The 24,279-nt window shown below is 38.6% G+C and overlaps 1 protein-coding gene across 6 annotated transcripts in view; it reads left to right on the forward strand.

Moving 5' to 3' along the window:
• SMARCA2 (SWI/SNF related, matrix associated, actin dependent regulator of chromatin, subfamily a, member 2) overlaps positions 1 to 24,279 on the forward strand; it is a 110,295-nt gene that overhangs the window by 23,118 nt on the left and 62,898 nt on the right. For 5 of the 6 annotated variants that reach the window (XM_062612518.1, XM_062612515.1, XM_062612516.1 and 2 more), the window contains 10 exons: positions 7,379 to 7,708; positions 8,688 to 8,789; positions 11,584 to 11,833; positions 17,304 to 17,430; positions 18,666 to 18,839; positions 19,067 to 19,240; positions 19,886 to 20,056; positions 22,171 to 22,224; positions 23,716 to 23,846; positions 24,029 to 24,089. In XM_062612518.1, coding sequence (XP_062468502.1) covers positions 7,379 to 7,708; positions 8,688 to 8,789; positions 11,584 to 11,833; positions 17,304 to 17,430; positions 18,666 to 18,839; positions 19,067 to 19,240; positions 19,886 to 20,056; positions 22,171 to 22,224; positions 23,716 to 23,846; positions 24,029 to 24,089 — 1,574 coding nt within the window. Of the gene's footprint in view, positions 1 to 7,378; positions 7,709 to 8,687; positions 8,790 to 11,583; positions 11,834 to 14,018; positions 14,160 to 17,303; positions 17,431 to 18,665; positions 18,840 to 19,066; positions 19,241 to 19,885; positions 20,057 to 22,170; positions 22,225 to 23,715; positions 23,847 to 24,028; positions 24,090 to 24,279 lie in introns of those variants that run through there. The other variant, XM_062612520.1, reaches the window with a different exon arrangement.

Genomic DNA, 24,279 nt, shown 5'->3' on the forward strand with positions numbered 1-24,279 from the left:
AACTGTTCTGATAAACCCAGATATTCAGGTGTGACATTTACTCTTAAGTTGTTAAACTTTTAAATAGAGATATCCAGAAGATGAAAATTATGTTTGAATTTTTTAAGAGGAATGGGAGAAATTGCAAAGACAACTCAAATATTTATGTAAAATAAAATATTTAGAATTAAAGTCATAGATATAAATGAGCTAAAACAATGTCTTGTGTTTTTCTGGAATTTGGAAAAAATTAAATGCAGTTACTGTAACATAGTGAAATACAGACCAGTTTAAAAAAGTTCGGGTGTCTTTGCTTGCTATTGCAAGTGAAACTGTAAGTGCAGCAGGGATTTAAGGTTCTTGGACTTGATCTGTATGTGTTTTTAGTTAGAATATTTGTTAATGCAGTGTTTGTTGAACATCTTATGAAGATACACCAATTAAGTTTAACTTACAGAATTCAGTAAATTATGGCTACTTCATAAACAGTGTTCATTGTCCCTCCTGTTCTTAAGTTAGCTGTACTTCCTTTTCTGATTTGCTTTACCGTTTTAAAAATGAGAAAAGATCTGTCACCTTATCCATTTGCCTGCCAGCATAAGACCTCTCAACAGTTTATTTCTACAGTCTTAGTTTTAACTGACGTGCATGCTTGGCCTCTCTTTGTTGAGACTTTCAGAAGAACTTGTGTTAATCCTGGCTGAACTGCTGACAAGGAAATGTTATATTTTGCTTACGTGAAGAAAGTTTGTAGCCTCGGTCCAATCTAAATTTATTTTCCACTGTGTTCTAAGACATGATGCTTCTTTGCTAGTGCACTGTGGGCATGTATTTGATTCCATATCTTTTTTTAAAAACTAACTGATGGTTGAAGTGATAGTTAACATAAATGAGTTACACAACTAAATTTCATCAATCCTGTCTATATCTTCCTAATCCAGTCACATTTTTGAGTAAAGATATGCCCTTGCTATCAGTTTTAGTAGGAAGATTTGCTGGCAGTCTGCCCTTGCAGCCCAGGAAGCCAACTGTATGCTGGGCTGCATCAAAAGGAGTGTGACCAGCAGGCTGAGGGAGGTGGTTCTCTCCTTCTCTTGTTAAACTCCACCTGCAGGTACTGCTTCCAGCTCAGGCCCCAACACAAGAGAGACATGGACCTGTTGGAGTGAGTCCAGGGGAGGCCATGAAGATGATCAGAGGGCTAGAGAACCTTTGGGGACAGGCTGAGAGAGTTGGGCTTGTTCAGCCTGGAGAAGTGAAGGCTCTGGGCAGACCTTAGAGCAGCCTTCCAACACGTAAAGGGGGCCTAGAAGGAATCTGGAGAGGGACTTCTTAGAAGGGCCTGTGTTGTTAGGACAAGGGGGAATGGCTTTAAACTGGAAGAGGGGACATCTAGGTTAAGGATATTAGCAAGAAGTTCTTTACAATGGGGGTGGTGAGGCACTGGCACAGGTTGCCCAGAGAAGCTGTGGCTGCCCCATCCCTGGCAGTGTTCAAGGCTGGGTTGGTCAGGGCTTTGAGGAACCTGGTTTAGTGAAAGGCATCCCTGACCGTGTCAGGGTGTTGGAAATACATGATCTTTAAAGGACCCTTCCAACATAAACCAATCTATGATTCTATGACACAGATCCTCAGATATTCATTATTTAAGTCTTGTCAAATTTTAGTGCAGTCAAGACTTCTGTTGAATAAGCTGGTGTTTGGACTGGTAAGACCTTGACTCTTTCCATTTATTATTACCACGGTTTAGAATTCATATGTGTTCTCCTCTGTTTAATTACAGCATTAAAAGTGGTCAAAAAAAGAGCTCTCAATTTTTATCTCTCTGGTCCTTCACCTTTTAAACAGATGAGGAAAATGTTCTTTGCTTCTGTTAACTAAAGTGAAATTAAAGGCAGTTGGATCAGGAAGTTCTTGTACAGTCTGCTCTCCAAAATTACTTGTGTTTGGTAAAGTGTTATAACTAGGATTTCTTCCAGTGTCAATACTGTAATGAGTATATATTGTTTTGACATGTCGTGATGTATTTCTGTTGAACAAGTTGATACCAAAGTGGGATGAAAAGAGTGTTGCTAATTATGCATACAGCTAAGAAAACAGTGCTTTTTAACTGCTGAAAACTTGAGAAAGATTTCTGATATAGCCTCTTCTATGACCTGTTGAAGGATTATGAAGACAGAACCAGGCTTTCCTCAGAAGTGCATAGCAAAAGCTCAAAAAATAATTGTTATGAGTTATGTAAGTGAAACTCTGGTGGGACTTGAGGGAAAGAAGACTCACCATGAGAGTGATTAACAATCACCATCATTGGAGCTTTTCTGAACTTGCCTAGGTAAGACTAGAAAACTGATACAGAGTGGAGAAACTGATAAAGCTTGGGAATTACCACAGCCAAGTGATGAGTTGGGCTGTTTGTTCTTCCTTTCATGGGGGTGTTGGGTGTTTTCTACTCTGTATATATTTCAAAACTGAAAGTTACGTGTAGTTCTTTGCAAGCACGTAGAACTCTTCTGTTGCAAGTGTCCTTCAGCCTTACTATTTAGTGCTTTTGCCGTCATCTGTTCTGGAGGTTAAATGAAACAAAATGGTTTATGCAGAATAGAAAACAAATTTCTCTGTGGAAAATCTAGGGGAAGAGATATTGGCAATTCAACAAGTAAGAATTAATGTGCTAGGTATTTAAAAATGTGCTGAATGCTTCTTGTGGAAAGTCATGTGTGCCATGGAAAAATGCATTTCAAGTGCTTCATAGCAAGATCACAGAATCATAGAGTAGGTATGGATGGAAAGGATCTTAAGATCATTTACTTCCAGCCCCTCAACCCTGGGGCAGGGACACCTCACCGTAGATCATGTCACTCAAGGCTCCGTCCAACCTAGCCTTGAACACCACCAGGGATGGAGCATTCACAGCTTCTTTCAGCAACCCGTTCCAGTGCCTCACCACCCTCACAGTAAAGAACTTCTTCCTTGTATCTATCCTGAACTGTCCCTGTTTAAACCCATTGTCCCTTTTCATATTGCTACAGTCCCTAATGAAGAGTCCCTCACCATCATCCTTACAGGCCTCCTTCAGATACTGGAAGGCTGCTATGAGGTCTCCACACAGCCTTCTCTTCTCCAGGCTGAACAGCCCCAACTTCCTCAGCCTGTCTTCACAGGAGAGGTGCTCCAGTCCGCTGATCATCCTCGTGGCCCTCCTCTGGACTTGTTCCAACAGTTCCATGTCCTTTTTATGTTGAGGACACCAGAACTGCACACAATACTCCAAGTGAGGTTTCACGAGAGCAAAGTAGAGGGGCAGGATCACCTCCTTCGACCTGCTGGTCACACTCCTTTTGATGCAGCCCAGGATACCGTTGGCTTTCTGGGCTGCAAGCCCACACTGAAGCCAGCTTGTGTTTCTTATTGACCAACACCCCCAAGTCCTTCTCCTCAGGGCTGCTCTGAATCTCTTCTCTGCCCAACCTGTAGCTATGCCTGGGATTGCTCCGACCCAGGTGTAGGACCTTGCACTTGGCATGGTTAAACTTCATGAGGTTGGCATCAGCCCACCTCACAAGTGTGTCAGGGTCCTTCTGGATGGCATTCCTTCCCTCCAGCATATCAACCAAACTACACAGCTTGGTATCATTAGCAAACTTGCTGAGGGCGCACTCAATCCCACTGTCCATGTCAGCGACAAAGATGTTGAGCAGCATCTGTCCCAGCAGCGATCCCTGAGGGACACCATTCATTACTGGTCTCCAGCTGGACATTGAGCCATTGACCACAACTCTTTGCGTGCTGCCATCCAGCCAGTTCTTTATCCCCTGAGTGGTCCATCCATCAAATTGATGTCTCTCCAATTTAGAGACAAGGATGTCGTGTGGGAGAGTGTCGGGCGCTTTACACAAGTCCGGTTAGATGACATCAACTGCTCTACTCCTGTCCATCAGTTCTGTAGCCCCATCATAGAAGGCCACCAGATTGGTCAGGCAGGATTTCCCCTTAGTGAAGCCATGCTGGCTGTCACCAAGCACCTTGTTGTTTTTCATGTGCCTTAGCATGCCTTCCAGGAGAATCTGCTCCAAGATTATGCCAGGGACATTGGTGAGACTGACTGGTCTGTAGTTCCCTGTGTCATCCATTTTCCCCTTTTTGAAAACAGAGGTTATATTTCTCTTTTTCCAGTCATTGGGAACTTCACCTGACTTCCACGATTTTCCAGATATGATGGGCAGAGGCTTAGCAAGTTCATTCACCAGCTCCTTCAGGACCCGCGGATGGATTTCATCAGGTCCCATGGACTTGTGCACGTTCAGGTTCTCAAGACTGTCTCAAACCAGATCCTTTTCTATAATGGGCCCAAGATCTTCATTCTCACAGTCCCTGTGTCTGCCTTCCAAGACTTGGGTGGTGTGGTCGGAGCATTTGCCAGTGAAGACCGAGGCAAAGAAGTCATTAAGAACCTCAGCCTTCTTCAAATCCAGGGTAGCCAGTTCTCCTGATAGCTTCCGGAGAGGGCCTGCATTTTCCTTAGTCTGCCTTTTGTTAGCAACATTCCTATAGAAGCCCTTCCTGTATCTCTGACAACCCTGGCCAGACTCAATTCTAACTGGGCCTTAGCTTTCCCGACCTGGTCCCTAGCTTCCCAAACAATGTCCCTGTACTCTTCCCAGGCTGCCTATCCTCGCTTCAACTTTCTATAAGCTGCTTTTTACGTTTTTAAGTTTTTGCAACCTGTTTGCCTATTTCAGGAAGATGGCTGTCTTTGCCTCTCTATTCAACATTGTTATGGGTTGTGTTGTTTTTTTCTTCTATGACATATGCAGGTTAAATTCAATTTTTGTGAGTCTTCATGTGTGCTTATTTAGAGGCCATGTGTGCTTACCTGTATTAGAGCATGTGTAATAACATAGGAAAAAGTAAGTGGTATAGAAACTTCATTAATACATGTTTGTGGGTCTGTGTATTGTTACACTGCTAAGTCTGCTGAAAGTTTTCAAACTCCAAAAGGAAAATTTCCATATAGCTTCGTAAATTTTAGGTTCTGTAAATGCCACATTTTAGAGCCTTTTCAAGAAGTTTGGAAGGCTTTTGTTCTTTTCCAAAATATTTTATTGGAATTCTGGTTTTCAGTATTACTGTTGCCAAGCTTACTTTCCTATTACCAAGAATCCTAATGCATAGGACTTTGAGGTTAAAGTAAAGTATCTCAAAAAAGACCTGCTTCAAAAGGTCTTCTGTTCAAAACAGCCACAGATGTGCAGCTGGAACTGTCAGGACTGAAAACAAGTGCTTAGTATCTTACAATACAGTTTTAGATTTTTATAGTATAGATGAATTTCAAGATCCCAGGTCTGAAATTTATCAGTGATTAAAGAAGATACAACTTGAGGGGGGAAACTTCTTGCCTTTTCTTTGAAAGCCAATTTTGAAAACAGTGTAATTTGAACTAGGTGCCATTTCAAGTAAATTCCGAGATGTAGAAACGTATTAGTAAATGAGTAAATATTGCAATAAACCCCATTTTATAGTATAAAACAATAATGCAGTTTATATTTTGGTGTTCGTTGTGGCAAAATGCTTTTTCGTTTAAAGCAGTGTGCAACATGGATTTGTAGCTTCACTTCTTAAAAAAAAGAAGAGGCAAAAGTAAGTTAGTGGAAAAAGGTGAAAAAGTGGTGTAAACTTACCCTTATCTGTAATTGCTTTTATCACCACCAGGGAATGTATAAACAATTTTTATATTGACCTAGTAAATAACTTCAATAATTTCAAGTTTTTAAGGTCTTTTTTGTCCTTTTCATTGAACTACTCATCTGACTTTCCTATTGTTCTCTTGATTTGCTTTTTTTTTTTTCTAATTAGTCTTCTTTTCCTGTCTTCATCTTCTGTAAATAACTCAGTCTGTTGCTGTCTTGTCTTGCCTAGTCTTTTCCCATCTCAAAACCATTTTTTTGCTATTGTACTTCTACCTTATTTTCCCCTTCCAGAAGAACTGAACTCCTCTCTTTTTTGTCCTTTATCTCAGACATTTACAGCCTTTATTGTACAAGATTTTCATCCGCAGACCTCAGCATTGATGGAGTTCCAATTCTTTAGCGCTCTCATCTCTCCACTTGTATAAGTTCTAGTAACCTACAGGTGCTGTCAACTCAGAAAAGTTGAGACTACTTTGGGATTTTGCCTGTGTTGCCCTTAAGGGTCAATAAGAAGAGTGAAGCAAAAGAGAGGGCAAAATTTCTGTGATCTGGACTGTGTAGATGAAATTGATTTAGTTTCACTTTAAAGTGTCAGGAAGAGTGGAAAAAGAATAAATCTGGTGTAAGAATCATGAACTTCCGTGTTCGGTGATCCATGGCTTACTAAAGAATATGTAAGACATAAGATTCCTTGATTCATGTTTTTTTTTTTGTTGGTTTATGTTTACTTTTTTTTTTTTGTTAATCCTTTGATAAACATTTTTTGTGTTCCACAGTACCAGAGTACTTTAAATGGGTAAATAATTGTCTTTTTCACTCTTCATGGGACCTCTTTACAATCTGTTGTGTATTACCTGAAGGATTGCTCTTTTATTTTTTTCTCTAACAAGCCACATACTGTTGGTATTCTCACCAAAAATCTATGCCATCTCGTTTCATGGATGCCTTCTGAAGCTCAAGGAAATAAGTATTAATGTAATTAAAAGTAAAACTTAAACTGCATTCACAAGTGTTACAATAAGATACAAGCGCTGTTTGCTTCAGAACTGTGCTTGCTTTCCTAGAACTTTACAGAGTAACAGTTTTCAGCAGCTTCTTCAGAGGGTGATTTTTGTCCTTGCAGTTGATGTTCCAAGTTTTTGAGCACTGAGGTGGTAAAAGGTATTGAACATTCTTTGTCTGGCTCAAACCTTTATTCTGTATAAATTAAAGAGCAGTTACATTGAAATTGAAACTATCTGTTTCTGTATGTTGGCAAGTTTTGGCAAAGAGGGTCTGTATCAGTGAAGGGGTATTGATGTGTGTGCATCAAAATAAACTCACAATAATATGGTGTAGGACAGGAAGACTTAGCAACGTGTTCCTCAAGGAGGTATTTATCTAGTGTTGTAGTGTAGCAGCACCACATCCTCATGCTTCTGTATTGTATTTTATATTTTAGTTTGCCTTGCTCCAAATGTAAAGTTAATTATTATTTTTAGAAATTATCGTATGATATAATCATAGCTCTTCTCAAAGAATAGCTCATGAGGCTATGGTAGCCCAGGAAATTTAAGATTGTACTTTTGTTCTTGCAGAAAGTAGTACTGTGTAGGTCAGCTATCCTTACCTGAGAAAGACATTGTATACTTAATGTACTCTTAAAGAAATATTATGGAATTTTGATTTGATTAACCAGAGAGGTAAGTTTGTGATCCTCTTACCTGTTCCAGGTTACATGTCTCCACACCCTTCTCCGCTGGGAGCACCAGAGCATGTGTCCAGTCCAATGTCTGGAGGAGGTCCAACTCCACCCCAGATGACTCCCAGCCAGCAAGGACCCATTATGCCAGGAGACCCGCAAGCTATGAATCAGCCTAACAGAGGTCCTTCGCCTTTCAGCCCTGTACAGCTGCATCAGCTGCGGGCTCAGATTCTAGCATACAAAATGCTAGCTAGAGGTCAGCCTTTACCAGAAAACCTTCAGCTTGCTGTTCAGGGCAAGAGGACACTCCCTGGCATTCAACAGCAGCAGCCTCCTAATGCCTTCAACAGGCAGTCTGGTAAGTGAATCTAGGCCTTGTGTCATTGCACAGGTAATTAATTTGCTTGTGGAAAATGAAGAAATGGGTGCTGTGCAGGGCTGTAATTTGGGATTGTATTCAGGTGTTTTAAGTGAACTTTGGTTTTAAGCTTGAGCAAGTACGTAAGACACATCTGTTATTAACAGGATATTGTCAAAACTGAAATAAAAGAATTTTCACTGTGCATTGCTGTGTCTATCCTGATTATACTTTTCATTTTTTGAATGTTAATTATACTTTACTGATCATAATTTTACTGTTTTTCACAGAGTGAATTTTCAGACTCTGATCACTGTGCAAAAAAAGTAGATAAGAAAAGAGGGAGCACACTGACAGATTATTTAGGTTGTGAAAGTAAAACAAACCATGTATAGTGTGCTTTCAAGTGAAAAACGTAAGGAAAGAAAAGGGTTTTACTTTTATCTCCTGATGATAATAGAATTACAATGCAAGCATGTTTTGGTCCTAAGAAAAGGACCAAAAACGTTAAACGCCCTGCACCTATTTGTTTGTAAACACCTCCATTGCTGAGTTTGCATTAGAAATTGAGGGTTAAGATGATAATGATCATAATTTCACTGGTCACCTAATTTCTGTGGGTATGGTTTTGCTACTGAGTAAGGGTTTTTAGGAGACAGAGGACAGAGGAGAATGGACAGCCTTGGGTGACATGGTTTAGTGTGAGGTGTCCCTGCCCATGGCAGGGGGTTTGGAACTAGATGATCTTAAGGTCCTTTCCAACCCTAACTATTCTATGATTCTGTGATTCTATGATTCTGTGATTATTTTAATATGCTTCATTGCATATATTTTTTCACAATAAAATCTATGTAAATTCATATTTAATGAAGAAAAATGCTACTTGCCTGAATACACTAGCATGCTGGAAAAGAATGATTTTTGAATACTTCAGAATGCTTTGTGTCTTACTAAGTTTATTTTCCCTGTCCAATTGCAGGGATTGGGTTACATACGATGAGTGGTGCTGCAACTGGACCAGGCCCTGCTCCAGGGATGCCTGGGCATACAGCTACCATTACCCCTAAAACTTGGACTGAAGGTACAGCAGGGTATAATGGTAATTTTACATCATGTGTACAGGGATACGGTTAAACAGCGTAGGAGAGGTTGGGGAAAAGATACCGGGTTTTAAAGAAAAAAAGAAGGTAGAACTATATGCAGAAAAATAGTATAACCTTTGCTATGACTGTGACTTGAATTCAGGAGAATCTAGCCATTTATTAATCTATGAATTACTTGACCACATGAAATTACTGCAATTGTTAAGCAGCCTGAATATGAAGTACCTTTTTCTTGATCAGAATGAATTACATAAGCTGCCTGAGAGACACCCATAAAATCTACTTAATATATTATGTTCTGACCATATTAATTAGATTGCTTTGAAAGTTCAGTGTAGTGAGTTCTAGTGAAGAATGTAATGTTTTCGCCCTGCATAATAATCAGGTTTTGAACCAAATCGTTCAGATCCGGGTTTACAGGCTGTAAAATTACAGTATCGCAGGCTTGCAAATAATGTAGGCTTCTCATACAGTAGAACTGTTATGTTGTTGCTTGTGAGTACATCTGGGGACAGTGATGACTCTATGATAGGTGCTGTCACAAAAAATTCATTGGCTTCTTAGGGCAACATGAAAAGAAAATTAAATACTAATATGTAATCACATGTAGAATTGCTTTTCTTGGAATATTCCGAAAGAGTACTTACAATTTGAGTAGGATAATAAACAGGGAGGAAAAGTGTTTCTTGAGAGGTTGTATGTCTGAGTTTGCTAGGCACTGTGCCTTCTAGCTCAAATGCTGCTAGTAAAAAATGCTGACAGAGATGAAGAATTGCTGGATGGATGGATAGTTCTTATCTAAATAATCCAGGATGTCGTAATAATAACAGTCTGTCCTGTTTAACTATAAGCTGCTTATTGTTTGTCCTTTTTAACTGCTGTTTATTTAGTAAGAAAAATGCTGTCTGTCCTTGCTGTGTCTGTTTGAAAGTTTTATTTAATGCATTTTTTAAAGTTGTGCTTATTCCTTTAAATTTATTTTTCATTCATTACATAGTTTGTTTGCAGTTTGTTTTGCAGTTTGATTTGTATGTTTTACAGTTTGATTTGCATCGAACTGAAAACTGAGGCAGCACAAGGCATTTGGTGGGCTTGCTTTCTTCCCTTATTTTAATAAGCTGAAATTCATTGTTGCAAAATACAAATTCTGCAGCTTGTGCTCAAGTTCCTTTACTTGAGTTTGGTGCAGATGTGTGAATGACAGATGGTGATCTCTGAAGGAATCTTTTTATGTAGCTTTCAGAATATTGGATTTGAATTAAGGTTGATTACAGGATTGCAGATGTACTTTGCAGTTAAATTCCTGTAATTCCTCAGAAAATTAAGTGACGTCTTCATTGTTGCATGTCTGTTGTCAGTGGCAATTTGTGAACATCTGAATGATTCGTGACTTGTTGTCATAATGGTATACTGAAATCTGTGACCCTTAGTGTTTGTAAATGGCAGGTACAATTTTCAGGTTAATTGAGGTCTTAAATTTCAAGACGATTACCTGAACACTTGACAGTATTCAAGGCCAGGCTGGACAGAGCCTTGAGTGACATGGTCTTGTGTGAGGTGTCCCTGCCTATGACAGGGGGGTTGGAACTAGATGATCGAAGGAGGTGATCCTGCTCTTCTACTCTGCTCTTGTGAGACCTCACTTGGAGTATTGTGTACAGTTCTGGTGTCCTCAACATAAAAAAGACATGGAACTGTTGGAACAAGTCCAGAGAAGGGCCACGAGGATGATTAGGGGACTGGAGCACCTCCCATTTGAAGACAGGCTGAGAAAGTTGGGGCTGTTCAACCTGAAGAAGAGAAGGCTGCATGGAGACCTCATAGCAGCCTTCCAGTATCTGAAGGGGGGATATAGGGGTGCTGGGGCTGGACTCTTCATTAGGGACTGTATTGATAGGACAAGGGGTAACGGGTTAAAACTTAAAACAGTGGCAGTTTAGATTGGATATAAGGAAGAAATTCTTTTGTGTTAGGGAGGTGAGGCACTGGAATAGGTTGCCAGGGAGGGTGTGAATGCTCCATCCCTGGTGGTGTTCAAGGCTAGGTTGGACAAAGCCTTGGGTGAGATGGTTTAGTGTGAGTTGTCCCTGCCCATGTCAGGGGGATTGGAACTAGATGATTTTAAGGTCCTTTCCAACTGTAACTGTTCTATCATTCTATGTTCTTGCGGTCCTTTCCAGCTGAACCCATTCTGGGATTCTGTGATTAGAATGCTGTAAGATCAAGCAATAATTTAACTCCTAGTATTTGAAAAACTTAAATACAATTAATAGGAGATTGTGACAAAAAACAAAAAAAGCTATTTATAGATGACAGGTACTTCTGAGTAGAAATTTTAATACGGCTATCTATTTTTCATGCTGGTGTAAAAGCAGACCTGCTGTTACTTATTGTCAGGTTGTGATTATAAATGCCATCTTCTATGTGGTGCGAGGACAGAGAACAAAAGGCAGACTTATGTCCTACACTGAATTAATTCTACAGCTGTTTCACTTCTTCTAATGCTAGAATTAAAAGCAGGAATGGGAAAAGAAATGGCATTCATCGTAAAGTTTCAGGTGTCTTGTTTTGCTTTGGATCACTTCTTGCAATGTATGATATACTTGCATTTTAGTTTATTTTTTTAAATACAGAGTGTAATTTGTCTCAGGGTGCCTCTTCCAGTGATTTTGAATGTTTACCTTAGCTTCACATTCTGTCTTCAGAAACTGGCTTGATTTTCGTCCTGCTTTCCATGTTTCATGTTGTGTATAAGTACTTTTTATGATGCAGGCCAAGCCCCAGACATGAGTGTCTCTAATGCACAGCAGAAGCTTCCTGCCGCACCCCCAAGTGGAAGGCCTTCTCCTGCCCCCACTGCTGCCCAGCCAGCTGCCGCCATGCCTGGGCCTTCTGTACCACAGCCACCACCTGGACAGCCTTCACCCATTATTCAGCTGCAGCAAAAGCAGAATCGCATCAGTCCTATCCAGAAGCCACAAGGGTTGGATCCTGTTGAAATACTCCAAGAACGTGAATATAGGTAAAAGCAAATAACAAGATTCAAATGCATGTGCATATTGCTGATTTTCATTTACTCAACTGAAACTGCTTGCAATTAACTACTGTAGAGAGAATAATATAAACTGAGTTTCCAGAGAGAGACTGTGTCAAAGAGCAGTGTGGAAACATCACACCAAAACATGATTTTCTTCTATCTCAAGTTATGAACTATGGAACAGTAGAAGGGGCATGAAGTAAAGCATACTTGTATTACTGCAAAACAGTCTCAAGGACTCTGCTGTCTTAGCATATTATTTGGATGCTCCAGACATTGAAGATTAGGAAATCAGAGTCCTTGTAGTGAACAGAGAAATTAGTTTAATGCAGAATGTTTTCAGAACAAAAACGAAGTTAGAAGGGAACAGTGGAGATTGAAAGGCTGATGAGTTAGTTGCCACAGGAAGACCAAATTTTATTAGTGATGATGGGATTGGGTGGACTGCCACAGAGTAGAGAGTATTAAGGAGATCACAGGCAATGTTATTAAAAAAAAAAAGTTTGCCGGGAAGCATGACGTTTAAAGGTTGCCTTCTGAGTGCTCTAATTAGGTGGCCAATTGTATTCATTACAAAGGGGAGGATGACCTTTCATGTAAATTTAGATTTCTTTGCTCTTCTCATCCACAAGGCTATTAAACAGTTGACCTTAGGAATCTGTTTGGCAGAGGGATCTTGACCTGCATCTGAAATATGCTCCTGATTATTATCAGCTGGGGAAGAAAACTGCACTTGACATATTTGCCTGGCTTGGACTGATGTTGTATCTTCCAGTTACTATAACAATGAGTTTTGTAGGGCAAGGTAGCCAAAAGGGATGGTGAGCTTACTGAAGAATGGTTTAATGACTTTCACTTTCTGGAGGTGAAACACCATGAAGTATTTTAGAATGTGGTACCACCTCCAGAATCCAGGCCTTGATCCCAGAAAAGCTCTTATTGTTAAATAATGCTTAAGTGATTTATTGGCGTGTTGTGGTCATTTTGTCAGTCTTACCCTTTTTGTCTTAGGACTGACTGAGTGGCCATAGTTGTTTCAGCATGAGCAGTCACTGTTCCCTGACACCTTTTCCCGAATGCTTGTAGAGCACACTATTATATGATTTCACAGTTGCTATGAGTGAAGAAGTGTACTGGCATGAACCAAGAGTCACGTGGCCAGTATAATGTAACATTTCTGCATCAGTTAGCCTGAAATTGTTACTCCTTCTGTCTTTCCAGCACTGCTTCATTGCAGTATTTGTGCAAAATTATTACGTCTTAGTATGCATAAATGGAGGAAAGTGAAGGAGTGACAGTAAATAGCGGTGTTGCATTTACTAATACAGAGAACCAGTTGCGTATCTATTAGGTTTTAAATAATCTTCTTGGCAGAGTAAGTGAGGTGGAAGTTTGGCAGGGATTCTGCAGCAGAAGGGTTTTATTTTTGATGGTAGTGTATAGGTAGTTCAAGCTTTTGTAATGTTGAACACTGTATACCAGAATGCTTACAACTTCTGGAATACTTCATTATTTAAAACTGTATAAGTAACCTCAGACAAAAGTTTTAAAAAAATCTGTTTAACAGCTTTTGTGCTTCGGACAATACTAGACTTCGCTTTAGTATAGGCAAGTTTAATACAGAACCATGATATATTCATTCTTTCTTCATAAAAAGGGGGTAGAAAAAAAGCCAGCATAAATACTTGTGTCCTAAAACCAGTGAAGCTAGAATAAGCTTCATTGAACATTTATCTCTTGAGATCTCTCAGTAGTTTAATAAAGGGCTGTTATACTTTGAAATACTTAGAAAACTGTTTAAATCTCTCATTTTCATGAAAAGACAAGATTATCACATAGGTATTTTAGGGATTGATACTTCAAACATACAAATAGACCCAAAAGGTAAAATTTCAGTACGCTGCCTTATTGAGGGAAAGTGTGAGCTTTGAATCTCATTAATTTAGGAGTTTTTGAAGATGTCAGATAAGGTTCACTCAGTGATTCCATTGCTTTTGGCTAGATACAATCATAGTAGATTGTATGGGTGATGTTTTGGATTTACTCAGAACAGGGCTGATAATACAGGGATGTTTTCGTTATTAGTGAGCAGTGCTTACACGGAGTCAAGGCCCTTTCTGTTTGTCAGGCACCCAGTGAGTAGGTTAGGGGTGCACAAAAACTGGGAGGGGACTCAGCCGGGACAGCAGACCTCGACTGACCAACGAGATGTTCTAGACCATATGGCGTCATCAATGCTCAGCAATAAAAGTGGGGGGACATGGGCAGTGGCACCCTTCTTGGGGACTGGCTGAGCATCGTTCGGTTGGTGGTAAGCATTTGTTTTCATTTGCATTACTTATCTTTCTTAGGTTTTATTTTCCTCTCTATTTTTTTCTCTCTTTTCCTCATAGTAATGAAAAAAAAAATAATCAAACTGTTTTTATCTCGCCCACAAGTTTTTCTCACTTTTACCCTTCTGATTGTTACCCCATCCCACTGGGCCTGGGGGGAGAGTGAGTGAGCAGCTGAACAGTGTTTAGTTGCTGGCCAGGTTTAAACTATGACAGTGACCTCGAACATGGGTTTCTGGATTAAAGGTGTGAAGTGTGCTGATGAGAAGACAGTAATTTAGTGCTAACTCATGAGCTACAGGATAAAAAGTTAATTGCCGAGCTGTTGGGCCACATTTCTTAAATACACACTTCTCAAGGGCGTGGCAGTCTTTCAGGGGAGAGTGTTACTGCATAGGTATTTTCTGTTTCTTAATGGTTCGTGTACATGATTTAGTATTAGACTGTGTTTTACACACAGAACAATATTGTAAATGTGAAATACTTTACTTTTGCTGTTACGAAATGACTTTTTTTTCAGTGATAGCAATTCTTTTTTGCTTTCCTGGATACTAGTAAGTTACGTAATTTGTTCCAATGCATCAAATAGGCAATTAGAAGTACAGTACAGTGCTCCTATTCATTAACCACATGTTAAATAGACCAGTACAGAAGAAGCAGTAATACACCTATTAATATATTGCAGGATATGAAAAAGATTTGAGTCTAATGAAACAGTAGCAGCCTTCTTATTCTCACTGAAAAGCCTTAATGTGATTACAAAAAAGGCTCCAGCGTATATTAAAAAAGGGAAAGAAAATGGACAGTTAATGTTGCTGTCAAATTCACATGGTTGTGTCAAGAAACAGTCTGCAGCCTATGTTGATTTAAGATTATATGATAATTGGTGTTAATCTCTGTGTGACTAAAGGTAGATAAAAAGAAACTTAGATATTTAAAATTCTTATCAATATAAGAAGTTTAAATTATTCATATGTGGGGAGCTGTTAAACTTGCTGTGTTCCTTGAAATCTGACCAGAATGAAAAATTCATACTGTGCCTTTGTAAAACTCTCCTTAACACTTTCTTTAAAATAAAGTGTTGCTTTTTAATTTCACTGAATAGATCTCTTAAAACTAATAATGTTTGTAATTTGAAGTTGTTCTATTATGTGTAAGGGCTTTTTCCACCTTTTTGTTGCTAATTAAAGAAAATACACTTGCTGGTGTCCTGTAGGTTGTCCAGGGTTTCTTTCTGTTATCTGCAAAGTCTCTTCTTATTTCTCTTCATGGCTTATTGCATGGCATCCATGCCAGACGGGTTTAAATACAAGCATAAACATAGGAGATGTACATCACTTGTTTTGCAAGGAGGTCTCTATGTAGATGCACTAGCCACTTTCTAGATGGAGGAAGATAAATTGCTGAACTGCATAGATTAATTGAATATATCCTCAAAATGATGAGATTATATCCTTCAAGTGCTTGTAAAAAGCATATAGGAGACCTTTTTTCTTTGGATTCTGTTTACCTAATAGCTACAGTTATTTTTCCATGAAGAGAGCAAAAGTCCAACAAACTGCAGGCATTATTACTCTTTAAAGACTAGAAGGTTGCTATGGTGAGAAACACTTCAAGTAGCTGGACCTGGACAAGTACCTGTAGCTTTTAATGGAACTTTCTTATACTGGGAAGTAACCCTTGCTTTACTTTGCAGTCTGTATAAAAACCCAGACCTAATTCTGCTTCGGTTCTTTGCTCTCTAAAGTACAGTAACTTAGTTCTCTGCAGTAATGCAGGAATACCTCCTTGTTCCAGGAACTTCAAAAGTCTTCTGGCAATATATATATTAAAAAAAAAAAACCCACAAAACATACTTGTAGGAAGTTTAGGAGTTTTAGGAAGGAATAACTGTAGAAGTGATTCCAGTTGCCTTTAAGATTATATGTAGTCATGATGCATGCAGTTAGGGTGAGATACTAGTACTTTGATTTGTTCTGACTCCGTATATTGGATGCAGCCATTTTGCCTAATGTGTGATCTACTTTCCAGCTGTGAGGCTGACATGCTGAGTGTATGGGAGTTTATGTCACTGTGCTAATACTTGGAGTGATGGTAGGGGGCAAAAGGGCCAGGGAAGAATGATCCCTGTATGCACAGTAGGTCTTTAAGAAAGTGCTTGCTTTCTTCCAGCATGGCAGTTCCAAAGTCCTCATTGCAGGAAAAAAAAACAGTATACACCTTTTCCTGATGTCATCTGATGTTTTGTGCTTTGTGAAGTAAAGAAAAAGTAAAAACTGAAAGTTGTGCAGTGTAGGGAGATAACTTCCTCTTTGTGGGCCTTTAGGTTTTTGATTTTGGGAGAGAGAGGACACTCTGGTTTGGGGGAATGCATGTGTGTTTGGTTTGGTTTTGGTTTTGTTTTTTTTTTTTTTTTGGGGGGGGGGAGTTTGTTTATTTTGTTTGTTTGTTTTCCTAAAGCATTTGAGAGATGGAGGGCATTGGTACACTTGAACTTAGAGGCAGTTTTTGGATGACTTGCAATTTGAGGGTCTGTTGTTTTAAGGCCTTGGCAAAATTTGCAGTTCACAGAAGTACTTACTTGTAAATAAACCCACAAAAACTGTTGGGCTTGTCCATTTTTCTCTCTTTCTCTCTTGAATTTGCAAATGAATGCAAAAGGAGCTTGTAAAGGAAGAGTGAAATATAAACAGCTATGTAAGTGTGAATACTTTACTAATAAACCTGTCATTTTTCAATAAAATAAGTAGAATTCCAGATATGAAGGAAAGTTTTGTCTGTGCCATCACTGACTACACTGCGTATAAAACAATACCCATCAAAGAAGCTTGAAAGCAGAATCCTGTATAGAATGACTAAAATAAAGTTCCCAAGTTTCTTTTCACTCATATGCTTTTAGCTAAAAGTAAAAGAAGGGCTAAGGGGAATTTTCAGTATTTGACAATTTATTTTCAAAGTGGAAAAGAATACCGAATGTCATCTCTGGAAAAGCTTGTTAGTTCAGAAACAATTAGTAAAAGCCACATAAACACCTAAGCTAAATTGTTTATTCTTACTTTATGATTTTGATAACTGCTTACAGATTTCTCCTGGTGTCTTAACCCAGTTTTCTGTTTACTTAGGCTTCAGGCTCGAATTGCTCACAGAATCCAGGAACTGGAGAACTTGCCTGGTTCTCTGCCCCCTGATCTGCGAACCAAAGCTACAGTGGAGTTGAAGGCACTTAGGTTACTGAATTTCCAGCGCCAGGTAATACCTTTTGCTTCAGGAAAGTTCTCATAGAAGTCACATAGAAATGTGTTTGTGTAGCAGAGGGTAAGCTGGCAAGAGGCTTTGCAGCAGCACTGAACCTAAGCATGATAGCAAACTTGACCGACAAGCAAGTCACAGAAATATTTAACTTAGATTTTATTCTGTTTTGTTAAAAAAAAAAAGTGTAAGTGTTCTTTTTGCTTCCTGCTTTATCTTCCAGGCTAAAGTGTAACCATAGAACTGTGTCTTTGATAATGGACATGGCATTGGTGCAAAGACAAAATGAGAGCTGGACGTGCTGCAAGCTGATTTTCAGCACAGATTTCAATAGACACCTCTGTCTGGGCATACTCTGTATTTATCGTGGGTCCCTTGTTTTAGGAAGACTTTTATGTTAGTGCTATTGTGGTATTTCTCTGTGGTCTATTTTCAGGATTTCCACTGTGGCACGCACTTTGAAAATTATGTGTAACAAGATCATAACTAAGATATAAATTGGATCTTGAGTACATGTATCAGCAAATGAATTTCAGAAAAGAGCCCACACTGCCAGACTCTTACAGGCCTCTTGCCATTGGTTTTTCCAGCTAGTTTGGAAGAACAAAGAAGTGATTTGGCAGGTCAAGAAAAATACTTCCTGACAGAAGCCTTGGCAGTAGTTGTACGATGGTGTCCAAGTCTTTCCTTCCCTCTACTCTTGGCACACTTTTGTGATAAAGTTTTGTCAGAGATCAGATGAAAAGCAGCAGGCTCTCCCAGCTGTACTGCTGAGACTGTAGAAATACTGTTCCAGTGTTCCCATAACTTCTTCCTGTTTTCTCCTGTGCAGCTGGCACTGAAATGAGTTGTCAGCTGTGTTCAGGTCCAGCTGTAGTGAGCATGTATGTTGTTCATTTGTGTTTTACTTCAATGGTGTAACATTTTGGCAAGCCCCTTTCATTGTAGCAAGATAGTCATTTGCAGCATCTTGTAAACAAGGAAGAAATGATGATTGAGAGTGATTAACAATTTTGGCCATCCTGTGGCAACTAAGATTTGTTTAGAGAGGCAGACATAGCTGCTGCAACTGTATAGATGCTAGATCTTTTCAGAACTGCAGTATAAATGGAAGAGGAGGTTGGGACATCTTCTGGACTTTTACTGTTACATTCTTCCAAACCAGTGTTTAAAGTTGTTCATATATTAAAAATGATCTTTTTATTTAAAAAGTGTTTGTTTTTTCCTACTGGTAGCTAAGGCAAGAGGTGGTAGCTTGTATGCGACGTGACACAACACTGGAAACAGCACTGAATTCCAAAGCTTACAAACGAAGCAAGCGTCAGACTTTGAGGGAGGCCAGGATGACGGAAAAGCTTGAGAAACAGCAGAAGATAGAGCAGGAGAGGAAGCGTAGGCAAAAGCATCAGGTATTTTAACTTACTAGCTGTTTACCCCGTGGCGGAAATGCAGTTTACTTTGCTGTGTATGTCTTCTCTATTAAATACTTGTTTACCTTTGGAGGTTCTAGTATTAAAATCCACCTCCAAATCATGTGGTAAGCAATTGGAAAACAGTAAGATTAAAACTTCTGTATTCCCTATTTCAAATCCTGTGCTTTGTCCAAGTGTCTGCACTGACTTGTTTCTCTTTCTAGGAATACCTGAATAGCATATTGCAGCATGCTAAAGATTTTAAAGAGTACCACCGATCAGTTGCTGGGAAAATTCAGAAACTTTCTAAAGCTGTGGCAACTTGGCATGCCAACACTGAGCGTGAGCAGAAGAAAGAAACCGAGAGAATTGAGAAGGAAAGAATGAGGAGACTAATGGTAAGGAGTAGAGAAGGAATATGGTTATTTTAGCTGAAATTATGTATTGTTTCCTTTTAGTATATTATATACAATCTTAGTCACACCCATGTATTGCTTTTGCAGAATTAAACATCTGTTGTGCAAAAAAACCCATAAATCTAAAACTGCTGTAGCTGGATTATGTGTAATTCTGATGATAGTGAATGTCACACTTTTAACCTGTAAGTGAAAGAACTGTAAATTCTAGCGTAGCCATTTCTGTGTAACATTAGGAAGACGTTCTTCACTATGGGGATGGTGAGGCACTAGCACAGGTTGCCCAGAGAAGTGGTGGATGCCCCATCCCTGGAAATGTTCAAGGCCAGGTTGGACAGGGCTTTGAGCAACCTGGTCTAGTGGAAGGTATCCCTGGCCATGACAGGGGGTTTGGGACTCAATGATCTTTAAGGTAGCTTCCAACCCAAACCATTCTATGATTCTGTGACCCATTAACACAAATGTATGACCCTCTGGGCTATGCATTGAATGAGTGCTTTAACCGTCTAGTTTTTTCCTTACACAGATCATAGTGACCTAGCTAAAATAACACGATTACTGCATTAGTTGGTTGGTGTTTCTTTGGAAGCATTTTTGTCATTTTTGATGTCTGTTTTGTATTGCTAGGCTGAAGATGAAGAAGGCTACCGTAAGCTAATTGACCAAAAGAAAGATAGGCGCCTGGCCTACCTATTGCAGCAGACAGATGAGTATGTGGCTAACTTGACTAACCTGGTATGGGAGCATAAACAGGCACAAGCAGCCAAAGAGAAGAAGAAGAGAAGGAGAAGAAAGAAGGCAAGTAGTTACAGCTGGTATTTTTAGGCCATCTCTTTTTCAAATCCAGTTTTAGTGTTGATAAATATACCTAATTGTCTTACAGTCATCTACACTGCATCTACACTGCAAAATCATCTACACTGCCAGATTCTTAACACTGAGGGAACTCTTCCCTCTCCAGTGAAATACATAAGAAATTTGTTCTCATTAAATCTAGAGAAATGTGGGAAGGAGGTAGGATTACAAAATTGTGTGCTGTTAACGTTGTTTTGATGATAAACTTCCTACAGGCAAAATCGGGCCAGACATGTAAATTAGGAATAAAGTATTTGAAAAGGATCCAATGGATCCGTAATACATTGTATGAAGAAAATAGAAAAAGTCTGGTTATGTAGCTGTTTCACACAGGGTAACTTTTTTAGACCTTCACATTCTACACTTGGCTGAGTCCCTTTTGTGAATCACTGGAAACAACTGGAGAGAAAGAACTTGGGTAGGAGTATTACAGTAAATGGGGTTTCTGCCAGTAGTATTTTTCATTGTGCATTCCTAACATTTAATTGGCTTTTCAAAGTTCTCCAAATGAAATATTTGACCCTTTGAGAGGGACTTAACAAAAACTGAAAACTGCTTTTAAAAAAAAATAAAATTCCATATGTGAAGTAATCATGAGTTATGATTTGCCATTTTGGGGACCTCTGAGTACCTTTCATCTCTTATGGAATGGATAAGAGGCTCTTTATAATCCCTTTCCATCCCTGATCTGCTGCTGATTACTGATAAAAATATAAACATTATATTTTACATGGCTTACAAGCAGCACTCAAAATATGCTAATAAATACCAGCATAGAAAAAAATATGATTCTGAAGATTAATGGTATAAAAAGTGCTCCATGTTTTCTCCTATTCCTCGCCAAAACATCTGTACTTGCTGAAAGTACGTTCTTAACATCAGAACAGTCCACTGCCAACAAAGTTAAGATGTAACTTAAGCAGGCCTCTTAACTGTATTACCAGTGAGAGCAGACCTTATTTAATGTACAGAATTCACAGTAGAGATAATCCTGAATGAGAGTGTGTGGAGTAAATACACTGCTCTGATGAAAAACACTGATTCCTTCAACAGTCTTGTTTCGGTATCAGTTTAGCAGAAGTATATATGAAAGGAGTGTTCATAGGATTTTCTCTTAGAAATGGCAATGAGGAAATAGATGGTGGTGAAAAAGTACTTGTGTTTGCCAGAGCCACATTATGAAATATCCAAGTGAACCCTATATTCTTAAGAGAATAAAATGTCAGATTAGTCCATCTTTTTTCTCTGGGATACAGATACATATTTGAAGTAGATACTAAGGATCATCTCAGTATTAGGAAGTGCAGCTATTCCTTAAATATACTACAAAAAAAGTCCCAACCAAACAACTGGATTATCAAAATTTATCACACATATTAATGATGCTTGAAGTTGTTTATCTATAAAGCACAATTGAAGACATGTTCTTGTTAGTCTGATCCATAACCACTGGTAACCAAAACAGAACTGTACTGTAGCACTACAAACCCAACACTGTGACAGGAATTGTATTCTGTCCTTTCTTGCTCATTCTCAGCATTGTTTAGGAAAGTTCTGAACCAGAAGCATTCATTTTTTTCATATTATCATGACATTTCATTACAGAGTAAATGAGGACAGGCTTTGAGGAAGATACTGGCTTACTAGTCGAGCGTAGTGCTTGGGGAGAAAAAAAGTTAGTTTACTCCAGTTAAGAGCTCAAGGGTTCTTTAATATGTTTTTTTTTTACACTTTAAGTAGCTGTGACCTAGACTTAATTGAGATACAGTGCAAGGAATTCCCAAAATACCCTTTGTAGTTAGTTGTCAGATTGGAAAACTTGTTTACACACCCAAAATAAAAATGCGCGCATGAATATGCAATCTGTAATGCTTGGTAACACCTCTGATACCAAATTAAAGATTAAAGCACTTCAGAGGAGATAAATAGTAAGTCACATGAAAATTAGTTACTATTTTATTTGTATTATCACGATCTGTAAGCACCTCAAGGTCCAAAATGCTCTCTCTATACTTGTAATCTGACTGTGATATTTTTCACTTCCTCATTTGTTGTAGAAGGCTGAAGAAAATGCAGAGGGAATGGCATCTGGTCTTGGTCCTGATGGAGAGGTATGAATTTTAGAAGGTGGTTTTTGTTGTTTTATTTGTTTGTTTGTCTGTTTTGAAACTTTCTAGTGATTCTTCTCTGTGTCATTGCTGTAGCTTAAAAAGAAAACATGACCACAAAGGTTCTAAGAAGAGCCGTTTATAACCAGGAATAAAAATAATCTAGATTAACATTGATACTAGCCTGTTTCTCATCAGAAAGGTGAAGACTAAAAGAAAAATCTGCTGAGTAATATATCACTGGGTATGCTGAAGAATCCATCTCAGCTTTGTTATAGTCTTAAAAGTAAATTGTTTTCTTGCAGTTCATGTGTAGATACAGTTTATTTTCTAAAATGAGGTAGTAAACACAATATATTCTAGCTTCTCATCTTTAGAAAATACATTGTTGACATTGCATGTAATTAACATGGATAGTCTGACACAGAACAGACTGTAGTATTATGATGGCTTAAGACACCTTCAAGTTCTTACTCAGAAGCAAATTTTCTGTGTCATTCTTTGAATAAGATTTTTCATTTAGTAGCAGAGCATATGCTGCCTTAGTAAGAGCTGTTCTGTTAATGCTATATTTGTGATCATTTTGGTTTTAAATGAGGACTTTAGAGTTGTATGTACTGTATATATTGTCCTACTTTTGGTCTTTTTATACTTGCAAGGGATATTTTTGCTGATGTAGTTTAGGAGTTACAGCAAAATCCTTACACGAGGAAAATGCACTTAACATTGCTGTAGCTTTAGTATTTATGGAAATGGGGTAAGTTTTATACACTGGCAGTCACTGTATTCATAGCTGTTTAGAATTACTCTTTCTTGTCATATATATATATATGTATGTACGTATATATATTAGGACAAGATTCTTCAGCAGAAGCAGTAGTAGAGGGCAAGAAGCTTTTAAAGTAGAAAATCTGTGATTAAACAGGGCAAAGAAATAACAGAAAAAGTAATTATGCTGTTCTGGTTTTGTTAGAGCACCAGAATAAATAAAAGATTTTGGTTTTGCAGGTGCTTTATCAGCTTAGTTCAAGAAGTCAGGACAATAAATCTGTGAATAAGTCTTCTGTACTTAAAATTTAGCTAAATTGTTAGGTCCTTATTTTTCCATGTAAGAGAAAAGGCCATAAGGTTAATATATGGGTTTTTGTTACAGATCTCCATTGGTGTGAGAAACAGGATTAAATTCCTGTAAGCATACATAGCTTGTGTCTTCTTTCATAGAAAGCAGTAGTGTAATCTTTTCCATGCTGCTGTCTTTGGTTTACTTGGAATACTGTGGTGTATTTGTGGATGTCATGTAAAATGCGTTACACACAGAAAAGTGTGACTCAAGTGTTTGCTTGATAGTTACATGGGAAGGTGTGGCTTCTAATAATGAAACTTCACTGCTTGTTCAGATCTGGAATTTTGAAGGTGCTGTTAGTTCTTTTAATTATGTATTACAAGCATAAAATTCAGTTGCTGTATGGAATAAAATTGCATTTGAAATTTTAGCCCATAGATGAGAGCAGTCAGATGAGTGACCTTCCAGTCAAAGTGACTCATACTGAAACAGGCAAAGTTCTTCTTGGCCCAGAAGCACCAAAAGCAAGTCAGCTGGATGCTTGGCTGGAAATGAACCCTGGGTAAGTAGCTAGCATACAAGTAGGCTGCTTTTTCTACTTACATTGATATTTTTAATGGGCTTCTCTTAGTTCCTCCCTTTTCTTTCTTTTAATTTTACTGTGTGTAAGCTGAGTAGATCTGTTGAATCTAACTCCTCCTCTTGTTATCTGTAATTCGTGATCCTTATGTTGTCTTTGTACAGCTACGAAGTTGCTCCCAGGTCAGACAGTGAAGATGAAAGTGGATCTGAATATGAGGAGGAGGTATGTGTCTGTAAAAAAAAAAATAGTGTGACAAGTAATGCAGTAAAACCCAAGTACTTCATGTGGTATTTTTTTAAGAATAATACAATCAGGAAAAATAAGTGTATTGTTAATTCTTTTCAGTTCATAGCAGTTGTCCTTTCTATATGCTGTATGCCTAATTGGTAACTGGGTTTAGGAAAAGTAAATA

This window comes from Pezoporus occidentalis, unplaced genomic scaffold (assembly GCF_034315485.1).
Source record: "Pezoporus occidentalis ecotype Australia unplaced genomic scaffold, CSIRO_AGI_Poc_V1 ctg16, whole genome shotgun sequence".
NCBI classification, from domain to species: domain Eukaryota; kingdom Metazoa; phylum Chordata; class Aves; order Psittaciformes; family Psittacidae; genus Pezoporus; species Pezoporus occidentalis.